Raw genomic sequence first — 16,039 nt, 5'->3', positions numbered from 1 at the left:
TTTCCCAATTAAAATATCTCTTTGCCAACTGTGCAGCGCATCAGAGCGAAAATGCTGTCAGAAGGTTTGCAGCAGTTTGGGGTGGCCATTGATGGGAAATCTGACGTGAATGGCCTGACGGAAATTGCAGTGGGTGCTCGTGGACAGGTGGTTCTGCTAAAGTAAGATACAAACTTTCAATGATTGAACCAGGCCATCCACCATTTAATTATGTTTAATTCTTTGAAGGATTCAAAATGGTGTCATTCAACAACAAAGACCTATGTTTTGAGATGAAGTGAGAGATTTGTTAGATGTCAGTAATTTGTTATGGCATGTAATAGTAAGTGCAATAGAATGTGAATGAAGAAGTAGGTAGAAATGCGGCAGAGGCGTAAGAAGTTGAAATCAGATGTACAGAAAAGGGAATGTCAGATAGACATTTAATGTGGGATTGATAGTTGTGTGGTCATGCTGAAGTGGACCTGTGCTCTTTGTTGCTGGGCTTTCTTCAGGGGACTCTTCTCCTGCTTACGGTGCCATAATGGCAGGGCAGGTGTGCTTTTACCAGTTAGCCACAGGTAGTGAAGCCCCCCCTGTTATTCAGTGCTTTTATATGATGTAACCGTCCCCTATCCCAACATGCTCCACAGGTCCAAGCCCATCTTTAGTGTGTCGCCGCACCTCTTATTCAGCCCCTCAGAGATCAGCATCCAGCAGTTTGACTGCGCCAAGCACAAGGAGGATTTCCCTGTGTTCTACGTGACCATCTGCTTCAAGATGAGCGAGCAAACCAGAAGCACAAACGGTACATTTTAACAGCCAATAGTGGATTTAGATTATATGAGGATATACCTTGGGTGAACCCATGAATCTGGTCTTGTTTCACAAACACATGATTAACAGCTGTTTACAAATGTATCTGTATAGTATATGAGCCAAAATGTAAATCACAGGTTGATGTGTGATCTCACAAACATGTACTGTATGTTCAGTAGCCTCATACTGACCGTGGAGAGTAGTAGTTTACTGGTGAGTGAGTGCTAATGGTAGTTTCCTGGTGAGTGAGTGCTAATGGTAGTTTCCTGGTGAGTGAGGGCCAATTGTAGTTTCCTGGTGAGTGATAATAAGAAACACCTCCAGACCTCCGGAACATGTTCCCACCCTCTTCAGTGTCTGACATCACTGCACGACAAGGCAACACTAAGGAAAGCTAATTGCATCCTAGAAGACTCTACTCATGTCCTACACAGAGTTTTTGAATGGCTGCCCTCTGGCAGGCGTCTGCACTGTCCTCTGGCTAGGACTAACAGGAGGAAGGCCACCTTTACTTTTGAGGCTATTCGCCTTTTGAACTTGCTATGCTCCAAGCCCCCTCCTCCATCTTCTCCTGGGACTAACCCCCCCCCCCCCTTACACTCCTGTCTGTCCTGTTCTTTCTTTGTCTGTCCTGTTCTTTCTTTTGTCCTGTCCATGTTGTGTTATATCTTATATGTTGTGTTATGTCTTAAATGTCACTATGCCTGCATAGAGAAAATTGCCCCTCGGGATAAATAAAGTTTTTTGAATTGAATTAAGTGCTACAGTAATTGTAGTTTCATGGTGAGTGATGTGAGCAGTCTGTGAGCTTGTGTTTGTTTATGTCTCTGTTGCCAGATGCACTGAGCAAAGGGATTCAGTTGGACTATGACCTGGTTGTTGATTCCCAAAGACAAAACAGCCGAGGTTTCCTTGCTGTAAAAAATGACACTGTGAGAAGTGTTCAGTCAAGGCTTCATCTAAATAAGAATACAACTTGCCAAAATCACACCATCTATATGCCAGTAGGTCACATCTCTAACATGTCACAAATCAAGTGTATAAAACAGCAATTTTTCTCTGAAGTTGTTTCTCTGAATTTTGTGTAAATCCATTGTCAGGATGATGGTGAATTCAGTTGGCCCAGTGAATGTCTGTCTGTCACGCCATCACAGGCTTCTCTGAATATGATCACCCACTGCCTCTTCCTGAAACATGTTTAATTTGCTACGATGCTGATATTAGTGCTGATGTCAAGTGGATATATTATGTGCAATAGTGGATATGTGCAATAGTGGGTATGTGCAATAGTGGGTATATTATGTGCAATAGTGGGTATATTATGTGCAATAGTGAATATGTGCAATAGTGGGTATATTATGTGCAATAGTGAATATGTGCAATTGTGGGTATGTGTAATAGTGGGTATATTATGTACAATAGTGGGTATATTATGTGCAATAGTGGATATGTGCAATAGTGGCTACTGGTGGGATACTTACTGAGTCTCTCTCCCGTAGACCTGTGTAATGGACACACTGTCTCCTGTCGTGCTCAACGTGAACTTCTCCCAAGCTGAGAGCCAGCAGTCTTTTGGGATTTTAAATGTTGACAGCAAGAAATTGGCCATGGTGGAGGTAGGCCTTGATTACCAGACGTTATGAATCATTTGTGGCTTTTATGAGAATTACTGTTCAGTAACAAAATAATATTAATAATAATAATATTTCAGCATAGAAATTCGTTTTAATTATTTATTTTCTGGTCACCGGAAGTGGTCAGTTTTCAGTGTGTTGCAATGATTGAATTTAGTGCAGAGTCATTATAGGAACATCACAGTCTTTATTCAGTATTAAAGATAAAAGAAATCACTTCTACTCTAATGCTTTTGCCATTTTTATTAGAAGTTAACCATCATACTAATGTTTGGCAGGTGCCCTTTGAAAAATCATGTGGACACAATGACACATGTGTGGCAAAGCTAAAAATGGACTTCAACTTCACGTGAGTCACTCTTTAAAGCAACATTATACAGCACCTCCCAGCCAACAATCTGACCCACCATGGCATCACCTGAGCATGGTTTTATCAGCTGTCGTGAGTAAAATTAACTCTTATGTCCCAACAGCTCCCCACTGTTGTTGTTTACTGATCAGGAGTATTTACATGTGAGAGTGGAACTGGCAAATGAGGGTGATGATTCTTATAACACCAGCCTCCTTTTCAAGTATCCAGAAGGCCTGTCTCACTCAAAGTTATCACCTATCAAGGTAGTAGCAACATAGACAGCTAACATTTTAAATCAAAATGTATTATATTTTATGTGATGTTTATTTAATCTGAACTGAATGTTTAATTGCCTTAAAGCAAAACAAGAGAGCTGAAACTCTCTGTGCAGGAGACCCAGAGAAAACTGACCTCACCATCTGCAGTGTGAGTCTTCCTGTCTTCCGCAGTGAAAGTTGGGTAAGGGTTTCAATTCAACACACATAAATGCATGTGTGCACACACGCACACACACACACACATACACACACACACTCACACTCTCTCTCTCCTTTTGTCGCTCACTGACCCTGACATTCTTTCGTTGATCTCATGTGCTGCATTTGCACAGGGCACAAACTCTATGTTACAGAAATCATTTTTTTGGGATTTGATTTGATCTACACACACATATACACATAGAGAGAGAGAGAGAGAGAGAGAGAGAGAGAGAGAGAGATCCCCACACACTTGTGGGGATATCTCTGTCATGTCACATTTTGGTGAAATTGAGATCCAAAGATAGGCTAGGAATCCAGTATTCCTTGGTAGGCATTTGTGCCCATGTGGAATAAATGCTTCCTAGTTCCCTCAGTTCTTGTTCTCTCTATACAGGCCATATTCAATGGGTCATTTTACATCACCCCCAATGTAGATTGGAATGATTCATTTGCAATGACCATCATTGCACACAGGTATCTTTGTCTCTAAGTTTTTCATTGACCCTCCATACATCCTCTGTTCTTGTCCTGCATTCATCAATCATCAAAATGGCCATGCACATCTTTAGAAAAAGATTACCGTACTCAATCATAAAAAGGTGTTTTGCTCAGATGTTTATAAACGCTGTATTTTACAGTGACAATGGGAAGGACTATCCTGTAACAATGACCATTCCTGTACTTTTCGGTGTTGGCCTGAAAGTGAAGTTGTAAGTCTCCACCAAAACAAATGAAACCTTGTCCACATCACGCCATTACAACAGTATTATGAAATAAACATGTCCATCATTGTGTAATTGACATACTGTACTGTACATGTACGTGTTTGTTTACATCTCAAGCTTAGACATCCCTGGGGCCTCAACAATATACCTTGATTACTCATTAGAGGACAAAGGACCCAAAACACTTACACATATGTATCAGGTAATCTACACATATGTATCAAGTAATCTACACATACCAGGTAATCTACACCTTTTTATCAGGTAGCCTACCTTCGATCTAGCGTGACTGCAAATGCCCATGGAGCTACACATCTTTCATATCACATATTATATGTGTAATTTAGTAGCAAAGTATTGCCCAGAGAATGTATTTCTTAAAGTCATATTATCTCATATTACAGTTGTATTCACAAACTTCACAGCATTGTTGAAAGACCATCATGTCTTTAGATCTGATTCTGTTTGTCAAACTGTTACGTCACAGGTAGCCAACATGGGAAGGGTGCCTCTGCCGGTCACAGTAAATTTTACCTTTCCAACAAAACCTGAGAACCACTTTGAAATCCATAATTACAGAATTTCACACAACAAGGTGATCTTGCATATCAATCCTACAAAAATATGATCCATCTGCATTTCATGTTCTGTGTGCTCATTAGGAAGGTAACTCAAGATAACATTTGTTTTTCAAGGGTAATGAAACAATCCAGTGTGATGACCCTGAGGATACAAGTACTCCGGTAAAACCACTTTGCACATTTTCTCACTACACACAACCTAATTAAGCAGATATAGAGAGATTGGTGAAAAAGGATTTCTAAACTAGTTACCAGTTGTAATTCAGCATTTACAATTTTAGCAGTGTTACAGATTTTGGTGGGCCATTCCCCTCAGTCATTACTTTTGAACTGTTGTTGATATTTTCAGTCAAGCAAAGCCTTTGTTTGTTTCACAGAACTGTACAGAGTGCAAGATGGTGAGGTGTTTCATTCGTACATTAAAGATCTCTGAGAGTGTCCTGTTCTGGCTGACTGCGGATGCGGTCTTCAACCTCAGTCCAAATGTGAGTCCGCATGTTTGATTCATACTAGTCTGCATGGCTGTAATAACTAAATGATGTCAGCTCAAATGAAGGGTGTGAACCATCCACTGACACTACAGTGTTCTTCAGAAATATACATTCTCTGAAATGAGATATAAGGTGGAATACAAAAGTTCTGCGCAGATCAGCTATGATGAAACACGTTACGTGCAGACTGGAAATGACCAAACTGTAAGTTGGTTCCATTTTAAATAATTAAATAGTTCTGATACGTACAGCTACACACAAGTGCAGTCATGTTCACTGATGGTTGTTTCACGGCAGGTTACTGGAGCAGTTCCAGACTTCCACAGGAATCAGGTAACGCAGCGTTTGTATTCACAGTTTATGGAGGAAGGGCAAGTCTTTACAGTTTTTTCTGATTGCTTAAGCACATTTTTTGTAACTATGGCTTTTTTTGCAAAACTCTACACACAAATGGCAAAACCTCTCACCCAATCAGCAAAACATTGTAGTTCTCTTGCAAAAGCTAACACACCTTGCTTACAGTTTTTTCTGAATGCTTAAACACATTTTTTGTAACTATGGCTTTTTTTGCAAAACTCTACACACAAATGGCAAAACCACTCACTGAGTTCGCAAAACTAAAAGCACAAACACTGCTTTGCACTCAGTTTGCAATTTTGTAACACACACTTTGCACAACTGTAGGCACAATGGCTATTATTATGACCGCCGCGCAGCGAAGCGGTCATATAGGTTTAGTCAGATTTTTTTTTTTTTTTCTTTTTCGCATGCCCAAATTTCCGTCAATGATTCCCGGGACACTGAAAGAAAGTTGAAAGTTTTTCGTTTTGATCTGTAGCCCCCCCGCTGGACTGGACCCCCCGAAAGGAGGGTAGGACAAACACAGTTTTCTGTGAATATCTCGAAAACTGTAGGGTTTAGGAGGACCATTTTTTTTTTGTATGTTGATCTCAAGGGGCCATGTCAACCCATTCCATAACCACTCATTTCATGTATAGCGCCACCTAGTTAAACACAAAAAAGTAAAAATGAGGTGTTGTAATTGAAGGTATCTGTGACCTAACATAGTCAAAACTGCACGAAATTGGAATTGTAGGATCATTATGACACCCTCTGTAGGCACGCCAAGTTTTGTGGAATTCCGTTCATGGGGGGCCACACAATAAATTAATTTATGTTACTATACACCAACTGGCCTGTAGGTGGCCGGAGACAGTTTTCTGTGAATATCTCGATAACCGTAGGGCCTAGGAGGTCCACCTTTTTTATGTATGTTGGTCTTAAGGGGGCATGTCAACCCATCCCATTACCACTTATTTCATGTATAGCGCCACCTAGTTAAAAATTAAAAAGCAAAAAATTAGGTGTTTTCATCACAATATCTCTGGCTGACAAGGTCAAAACTGCACGAAATTAAAAGTGTAGGATCATTATGACACCCTCCGAATGCATGCCAAGTTTTGTGTACTTTCGTTCATGGGGGGCCTTACAATAAAATAATTTATGTGTACATTTAGTGACGTACACCAACAAGGATTCGGGACACTGAAAGACCGGGGTACACAAAACTTGGTGGGCATGTACCCCCACATGGATAGCATGGAACCGTCATTCTTCGTTTTGATCTGTAGCCCCCCCGCTGGACTGGACCCCCCGAAAGGAGGGTAGGGCAGACACAGTTCTCTGTGAATATCTTGAGAACTGTAGGGCCTAGGATGACCAATTTTTTCCGTATGTTTGCCTCCAGGGGTCATGTTAACCCATTCCATGTGCACACATGTGCATAAACAGATACACACGCACACACATACATTTACAGTAATCATACGTATGACACATACTCACACAGTAGACATATGTACGCATGCATGCACATGCACAAACACACATACGCAGGCAAACACACAAGCACGCACATACACACACACACACACACCCACACACATAAACATAAATTTGTACACGCACACATGCACATAATTCAAGAATTTTTCCCATCATCTACTCCCTGAATTTTTGGTCATTGATACCCGGGACACCGAACCACCGGGGTACATGAAATTTGGTGGGTATGTAGCCCCACTAGACTTTTACGGAAAAATTTCATTTAGGTCCCGGTACCACCACCAGCCCGGGCTGGGCCCCCGAACTGCAAAAAAAACAAACAGTTTTTCCTAAATAACTACCTGAACCGTGGCACTGAGGATGAAGAATCTTTTATGGTATGTTGGTCTCAAGGGCCCACATCAGCCTGGCTCATAATCACTCATATATGATTTGCACCCCCACCCCCTGGTAAAAAATGAAAATGCAATATTATTCTGCTTTAATTGCCCCTATTTTCAGTTAAGATGTTCAGAACTGCACCAAATTTTATGTGTATGATTGACCTGGCATTCTCTGGGGGTATGCCAAGTTTTAAGTAGAATTTCATCCATGGGGGTCTAAAAAATTAGGTTATGTGTACATTTAGTGACTGTACACTCATTGGCCTGTAAATGGCGGTGCACACATATACACATGCACACACACAGGCACCCACATACTATCGGTATTAGAACGGCCGATACATAATTACAAATTCAGTAGGATTAAAAAGAAAGCCAAAATAAATATTCATCATCATCATCATGGCTGCATTTTCAGTATTGGCGAGAAGTAGTCGTTTGTCCACTAGATGGCGATCGTTGCAGTGAGGCGTAATTTTGTTGGAAGTTAAAAGTGGGTTGGAAAAAACAATGGACGCTTCCTACAAGGACTGTAATTTACCTCAGCGGACATCTAATAAGGATAGGACGATGTTCACATGAAGTGTAATTCCCATTTCTTCTTGAAGTTGAAATAAATCTGAGGATGTTTATCGGACATGCTTGGTTTTACTGCAGATGCGTTAATCTTGTAATATCAATAAGGACCTAGGTAATGTTACGTTAAGCGTTAGTTGAGTGATGGAGGCATTTGATTGATTGCATTTGTAGAAAACTATAAATGCGGTTATACCAAGCAAATTGATAGCAGCACTGTTTGTATCTTTCGACTGTCATTTATTGCACGTGCTACAAAATCATTCTGTGCAATGGAAGATTTACCAACGTTACACCGGTCTGATACAGTTTTGCATATACATCGTGAGACTGAGACGCCTGTTTATTTTGTTTTAAGTGCGTGCATGGTGTGAGAGGGGAATCGATGTGCTTTGATTACAGCTTGGTAGTTGTAGTCTTGTGAAATTAAAAGCACGTGTGTGAAGTATCCAAACAATGACACCTTCATTTCATTATGGCTGCTTTAGCAACACACCTTAAGCTACTGTGTAGTGGGTCCCATCTAGAAGTGGCTACTTCATTCAAGGCGCTTTCCTTGACTCATGGAGCTGCTTGAATGTTATTAACATTTTTCGCCACGCGATATGGCAGTTTAAGTCCCGCTTGATACTGTAAGGCGTAAGCCATTGGTTTCAAAGGAGATTTTATTAGTGTCGCCAGCATAGCCTATTGACAATTTATGTTGTAAATAGGCCTACCTTATAATCCTACCTGTAGCTTAGGGAAGCTAACAGCTTTCTATTAGGATCTAGTTTGTTAGTTACCGTTTTTTGTCATAACTCCCTGATGCATTTTGCATTTAGAATAGCCAGAGCGTGTATATCTCAATCGGAAAATTAAACAATATCGGGTGCCTATGGTCTAGGCTGGGTGAACCCAGCCTGATCTGCCCGCTATTTATTTTTTGATTTCTTAAAAGATTGAGCTTGGTCTGATGAAAGCCAGACTAGCCATGGACCTCAGTTACACAATGCAAGTGAACATGAATCAGCCTATATTTGCACGAACAATAACGGACAAAAGCTCTTCAACTTTGGCCCGTTAAAATGTGTATGAACAGTCTAGCGACGCATTTCATCAAGGCCCATTTGGACATGTCAGTTATTTGCACCACTGGTTAGATGTAAAACAGCATTTCGTTTCAGACTAGGCTACTGTTACTTAATTTGTGCATTAACAATAACGTTTCAGACTACTGTTACTTAATTTGTGCATTGACAATAAAGTATTACATGAACTAAAGATGACTAAAATCTTATGTAGAAGAAGAAACATTCACAAAAAATCCATCCATCCAAAAATGACCTTTGTTTTTGATAGCTGTTGAAAACGGCATGGAACTGACAGAGATGTTTTACACAAAAAATAAATAAATAAATAAATAAATAAATAAATAACATTATGCTGATACCTTTTGCTTTTCCCAAATACAATGTAGCCTACAGGTGTAAGTGACCTTTCATCAATCCAGTTGCAATGGATGAACTGTGATTAACTGCCCTACTTGTGATTGTTTAGAGATTTTAAAGGTTTTATAACAATGCTACATCTTCTTTGGCTATTCTACAATCTATTCACCTTTTTAGCACCAGTAGGCTACTTTCTGTGCAGCCGCACACACACACTCAGGCATGCCAAACAAGCATACACAAAAGTTTCAAGAGTGGGGGATGGAGTAAAATATGGAGACAAATTGAAGTGTGATTTATTTTCGCGGAACGGATGTACAGGACTGAGCGGCGGTCATATTTTGTACCGCTATGCGGTACATCTAGTTTACACTATTTTGCCAACTCTCTGGCACACTTTCTCATGTGAAAACTGTTTTAGATAATTAGTTCACTTTGCAATTAGCCTAAGCACTATAAATACAGTTTTTTCTGAATGCTTAAACACAACTGTGATTCTTATAGCACAATTTCTAAAACTATTAATACTTATAGCAAAACTACTCACTGACTTCGCAAAACTAAAAGCACAAACACTGCTTTGCACTCAGTTTGCAATTTTGTAACACACACTTTGCACAACTGTAGGCACAATTCACTGCACTTACACTATTTTGCCAACTCTCTGGCACACTTTCTCATGTGAAAACTGTTTTAGATAATTAGTTCACTTTGCAATCAGCCTAAGCACTATAAATAAGCCACAGGTAATGTACAATGGGTACAATGGAGGGAACAGGAAGAGTGAGAAGAGAAAGAAATAGCCCTTTTACAGCAAAAAAACAGTCTCATGTGGGGATATTGTCATCTCAGGCCAGGATCGTCATTCCAGAATATATTTTTCCGGTGCCTTGGACTAGGACATTGCATGTGATGTGACGAATTTTGAGAGAGGCGACCCGATGTAGACTGATTTGTTTTGTCTCAGTGAAATTGCTATTTTGTGTTTTGACTTGGAAAAACAGACGTGTGTTTGTTTTGATGTGTAAGTATTAGTGTTTATTTACACACATCAAAACAAACACAAGTGTGTTTTTCCAAGTCAAAACACAAAATAGCATTTCACTGAGACAAAACAAATCAGTCTACATCGGGTTGTCTCTCTCAAAATTCTGTCTACATCACATGCAATGTCCTAGTCCAAGGCACCGGAAAAAATATATTCTGGAATGACGATCCAGGCCTGACATGACAATATCCCCACATGTAGACTGTTTTTTGTCTGTTTTTTTCTCTTCTCACTCTTCCTGCTCACTCCATCGTACCCATTGTACATTACCTGTGGCTTATTTATAGTGCTTAGGCTGATTGCAAAGTGAACTAATTATCTAAAACAGTTTTCACATGAGAAAGTGTGCCAGAGAGATATGGTTATGGTTATGGTTATGGATTTAGCAGACGCCTTTGTCCAAAGCGACACATACATACAAAACAACATAATAATATTTCAAATTGAACAGGGAACAGATTAAAATGTAGGTCAAATATAGTAAGGAGAATAGTTGTAGTACACAATAATATCAATTCAAGCAATAGCTTAATAAAAAGCAATGTAAAAAAGGGGAAAGGCAATAATAAAACAATAATGTCAATTCAATCAATAATATAAAAACAATGACATGCTAAGACTACATTAAGGAGAATATCAATAATAAACAATAATGTCAAATTAATTAACAGCCCAATTAAAATAAAACAACATTATATAAACCATAACACATAAGCGCTTAAACAACTAAGTATATGTTGAATAGGAATGTCTTTAGACCCCTCTTAAACGACCCAAAACTACCACAGGAACGGAGAGCACTGGGCAGTTCATTCCACCAACATGGAACCACTGAAGAAAAGAGTCTGGAATTAGACCCAGTTTTCATGACTGGTCGACATAACATACGCTCACCAGAAGACCGCAGTGGGCGGTTGGGGATGTAAGACTTGATTATTGAATTAAAATAACTAGGAGCAGATCTAGTTAGTGTCCTATAGGCCAAAGTGAGAGATTTAAATTTAATTCTGGCTACTATAGGGAGCCAATGGAGAGTAACTAGGAGAGGAGTTACATGTGTCCTCTTTGGCTGATTGAAGACCAGGCGTGCTCCAGCATTTTGAATCAGCTGTAATGATCTTGTTACACAAGCGGGTAAGCCAGCTAATAGTGAATTACAATAGTCCAGCTTAGAGATGACCATGGTCTGAACAAGAAGTTGTGTGGAATCTTGTGTCAGATAAGGTCTGATCTTCCTAATGTTGTAAAGCATAAACCGACATGATTTTGCAATAGAAGCTATATGCTCAGAGAAGTTAAGTCGGTCATCAATTACAACGGCCAAGTTTCGTGCCAATCTAGTTGGAGTCAGTGAAGTTGAGTCAAACTGGATGTTAATCTGTTGGGGAATAGCTGTTTTAGCTGGAAACACCAAAAACTCTGTTTTTGAGAGATTAAGCTGAAGGTGCCGATCTTTCATCCAGGCTGAAATATCCTTAAGGCATGCAGAAATCCGGTGGGAAACACTAGAGTCATCAGGTGGGAAAGACAGGTAAAGTTGAGTGTCGTCTGCATAACAGTGATAGTCAAATCCATGGGAGCGAATGGTATCACCTAAGGAAGTGGTGTAAATAGAGAAAAGCAAGGGTCCTAATACTGATCCCTGAGGCACACCTGTGGTGAGGTCATGAGACTTAGATACCTGTCCCTGCCAAGACACGTTGAAAGAACGCCCTTTAAGGTAAGATTCAAACCAGTCAAGAGCTTTTCCAGAAATTCCCAGTTCAGATAGTATAGATAGGAGAATGTCATGGTTAACAGTATCAAAGGCTGCAGATAAATCTAGTAGAATTAATACTGATGACTGAGCAGAGGACTTAGCTACTCTCAATGCTTCAGTCACAGACAGAAGAGCAGTTTCAGTAGAATGACCACTCTTGAAACCAGACTGCATAGGGTCTAGTAGATTATTCTGATGAAGAAAGTCACAAACTTGCTTTGAAGACCACTTTCTTCAAAACCTTTGACAAGAAAGGAAGAAGGGAGACAGGTCTGTAGTTCTTCACCCTCAGTTGGATTAAGTGTACTTTTCTTTAGCAGAGGTGTAACCCTAGCCTGTTTAAAAGAATAAGGAACTATTCCAGAACTGAGTGAAGCATTAAATACACGTGTGACTGCTGGTAGAACAGCGGGTGAGATAGACTGTAGAAGAGTGGACGGGACAGGATCTAATGGGCATGTTGTTGGACGACATCGCTGAAGCAATTGAGAGACTGCTTCCTCATCAAGAGGAGAGAAAGAGTCAAATGATGCGGTCATACTAACACAAGGCAAAGCCCTCCTTATAGGAGCATCAAACTGAGCACTTATTTTAGCAACTTTTTCAGTGAAAAATGTTGCAAAGTCATTTGCTGACAGTGAAGTAGTTGACGGTGGTGGTGGAGGATTGAGAAGAGATTTGAAAGTAGAAAAAAGTTTTCTACTGTCAGTGGCACTCTCAATCTTGCTTTGATAGAATGCCTTTTTGTTGGCAAAATAGTGTAAATAATAGCCATTGTGCCTACAGTTGTGCAAAGTGTGTGTTACAAAATTGCAACCTGAGTGCAAAGCAGTGTTTGTGCTTTTAGTTTTGCGAACTCAGTGAGTGGTTTTTCCATTTGTGTGTAGAGTTTTGCAAAAAAAAAAGCCATAGTTACAAAAAATGTGTTTAAGCATTCAGAAAAAACTGTAAGACAACTAGCTTCGCCCACCCACCTAATCACTCATCATAAGCAGATTGTTTACAAGGGATGGAATTTGTTAATCCTTTGACATGGACGGTAATGTTCAGTGTTTAATCACCTTTCATAATTGTTTCTTTCCTGTAATGTAGGGCGTAACCAAAGCTGAGTTCATTGTCCCAATCCACCAAACTTTGATCATAGGTTTAGCAAGTAGCGGAGGACTGTTACTGCTCATCATTATTACTGGGGCTCTATACAAGGTACAGTGAGCTTTGGGTATATTGTTTATGCCCAATTCTATATTTGATTTTCTCAAATGTCACCATAGTACAGGTAAGCACTTCTTTCACCCCGTCTCTCTCGTTCTCTCTCTTTTCCTGAAAGTGTGGATTTTTCAATAAATCTGGACAATATATACTTCAGCAAGGAGCTGACTCAAGAGAACCGGAGCTCACAGCAGTGTCCCAACTCAGAGGAACCATACTGAGTGTGTGTCACTCACAGTTTGAGCCTCCTGCCTCTTGAGAATTTGAGTTGAAAAAAGTACAGCCTGTTTTTTTACCACAACTTTAAATAAAAATGGCCCTTTATGACTGTATCTAAATATGAAACCTGCCTGGCATACAATAAATGATGAAAGTAGTTGCTGATTATGCTAAAATGATGAGTGCTACTTTAGTTGCTAGTATTTAGTTGCTATAGAATAATGAAAAAATGATGAGCGCTAAATTGCATGATTTGAGCTCAGCTGGCATTGCCTGTGATGTGGATGCGTCTCAGTGGGTTGCAAAAGTATTCAACCCTCTTGAAATTCATCACCATTTTCACATTTTAAAAAGATGTTAAACATTTTTGCTCAATTTGAACATCTAAAATATTTCTGATATTTTTTCTACTGTATTTGTGTTTTTTGTTGTTGTTGTTTAAAAAAAAAAAAAAAAAAAAAAAAAAACATTAATTAAAAGCTAAAATATGAAGTGTTCAACCTCCAGAGATTTTGAGTTCCAGGTGAAGACAAGTTATTCACAAACAGTACAAAGGTGCCACTTATTTGATCATAACTGATTAGGTTCTACCAACAATGAAAGAAAAGATCTCTGTGGACAAACCTCCACAACAAAGGCATTTTCATTGCGATAGGGGGGACAAGTCACAAGGATCTTGCTATTTACAACAGCAGAGTAACATATAAATATATTGCGACTCTTGAATGTATGACAGTCTACAGAAGCCAAAAATACCTAAACCTGCATAATGTACCTTAAAATCTGCAGTGCCATAGGATGCGCGCTAAGGTTCAGGTAAGGTGAAAATTATGTTAATTTGAAATTAATTTAATTATTTGATAGGCCTACTAGGCAAAAGCAAAAACGTGACCAGGAACTGCACAAGATAAGTAGCCTATTGAATATGTTAAGATTAGTTGGGCAATGCAGTAGGCTAGCCTAACTATGTGATTGATGTGATTGTTGCCCATTTAAACTGTTTCAAAAGGAGGTGACTGTAGGCTTACAGTTAATATCGGCTTAATTTGTAGAGAAAAAACATTTTTTGTCTAAAAAATAAGTTTAAGAAAGTGAGAAATGTTCAAAGAAATGTTAAAATGTATAAGGAAATATATTTAAGGGAAGATTTAGGCTAAAAAAAGTCAGAAGTAAGATGGTTTATGCGAACAGTCAGTGGCGTGGTGCCCCCTAACAATACAGCATAGTAGTGCGCATCAGTAGAAAACGAAAGTAAGTGATTCAATCCGCGCAGTTTGTCCCGAGGCTACGTTATAGCCTAGACTACAGAAATCAATCCTGGTTTTTATAACATCTTGAATCCTGGTGGACAGGTAAGATCAAAACCTGCAATTTTATAGGCTGTTTTAACATTGCACAAGTCTTTCAATTCATTCTATTCATTTTCCTTAGCAGTAGTAGCCTTGGATTTTCCCATTTGCCACTGCTGCTTCACTATGCCTACTTATTTTGATAGGCTACCTTTTATGCCCTTTATTCCAGAAATAGCCTATTTGAATGTGCAGGGTTTCATTTTTTGTTTATTACATACAATTAAATGTAGGCTATTTGTTTTTTGTTTGCCAAGGACAATGTAATTTTGCTACATTCACATGTTCCTCGGATAGTTGAGTTCTCGAGTAGAAAAGCGTTCTGCTTCGGAGTTTGTGAGTTTTTAATGCGGCCATCAAGTGATTGCGGAAATATCCTAAATACTTATTTCCGAGCACATGAATGCTTAAGCAAAGTCGTAAGCAATGGGGAAACTCGAGTTAGGATACTCGAATTGCAGGACACGCCAACAAATGTTGTACAACAACAACAGTGTTCTCAAAAGCTCAAAGTCCATTTAATCAACCAGTAGGCTAGATATATGATAACAAATGATTGGCCTTTGCATATCAATATCATGCTTTGGTATCAACGTGGAGAAGATCATCTGATGAAGAGAACAATCATTATACATATCATAATTGTATAACACACCAATGAAATTTGAACACATTTTGTAAATAAATCTTGCAAAGAGTTCCCATCTGGACAGCGCTGAAAAAGTGTGTGCAGGCATGCGAAAATTCTGCTCACTGCACATTTATTATAACGTACAGTATACTGTATTCATTATTGAATGCTTAGCTGGAATGATATTTTTCTCCATCATCCTATTTTTTAAAGCACCTGCAGGCATATAATTGGGCTACAGGTTTTCTACAGCAATAGCATGTTTGAACGGGCACTGCACTATTTCATCAAATTTAGAAACATCTGTTGGGCCATCACAGTAGAACACAGTATCAGGCATTCCTTGGGATTCTGCATTGCTGGTTGAGGGTTTTACTGTAGGCCTAGGCTATTTCCAGAATGTGGGTCCAGCTTTTGGGGATGGTTTCTTGTCGGGTGAACGGCAGACTATTTCTGACAGCTTCTGCAGGTCTATATGTCATAGGGGGTGTGGGACCAGAGGGCAGAAGACACGGAGGAGCTCATGTATA

The 16,039-nt window shown here is 39.4% G+C and overlaps 1 protein-coding gene across 6 annotated transcripts in view; it reads left to right on the top strand.

Annotated features, from left to right (window-relative positions):
• LOC125298091 (integrin alpha-L-like) overlaps positions 1-16,039 on the top strand; it is a 47,664-nt gene that overhangs the window by 29,388 nt on the left and 2,237 nt on the right. For 2 of the 6 annotated variants that reach the window (XM_048248759.1, XM_048248758.1), the window contains exons 15-31: positions 37-161; positions 633-787; positions 1,636-1,802; positions 2,298-2,414; positions 2,711-2,781; positions 2,906-3,047; positions 3,145-3,243; positions 3,658-3,737; positions 3,902-3,973; positions 4,106-4,190; positions 4,476-4,583; positions 4,684-4,731; positions 4,947-5,054; positions 5,163-5,264; positions 5,358-5,393; positions 13,194-13,304; positions 13,429-14,064. In XM_048248759.1, coding sequence (XP_048104716.1) covers positions 37-161; positions 633-787; positions 1,636-1,802; positions 2,298-2,414; positions 2,711-2,781; positions 2,906-3,047; positions 3,145-3,243; positions 3,658-3,737; positions 3,902-3,973; positions 4,106-4,190; positions 4,476-4,583; positions 4,684-4,731; positions 4,947-5,054; positions 5,163-5,264; positions 5,358-5,393; positions 13,194-13,304; positions 13,429-13,569 — 1,767 coding nt within the window. In that variant the 3' untranslated portion in view covers positions 13,570-14,064. Of the gene's footprint in view, positions 1-36; positions 162-632; positions 788-1,635; positions 1,803-2,297; positions 2,415-2,710; positions 2,782-2,905; positions 3,048-3,144; positions 3,244-3,657; positions 3,738-3,901; positions 3,974-4,105; positions 4,191-4,475; positions 4,584-4,683; positions 4,732-4,946; positions 5,055-5,162; positions 5,265-5,357; positions 5,394-13,193; positions 13,305-13,428; positions 14,065-16,039 lie in introns of those variants that run through there. The other 4 variants (XM_048248761.1, XM_048248762.1, XM_048248760.1 and 1 more) reach the window with 4 other exon arrangements.

This window comes from Alosa alosa, chromosome 7 (genome assembly GCF_017589495.1).
Source record: "Alosa alosa isolate M-15738 ecotype Scorff River chromosome 7, AALO_Geno_1.1, whole genome shotgun sequence".
NCBI lineage: Eukaryota > Metazoa > Chordata > Actinopteri > Clupeiformes > Clupeidae > Alosa > Alosa alosa.
The sequence above is the reverse complement of the archived record's forward strand: the minus strand, read 5'-3'. Positions and strand labels throughout refer to the sequence as shown.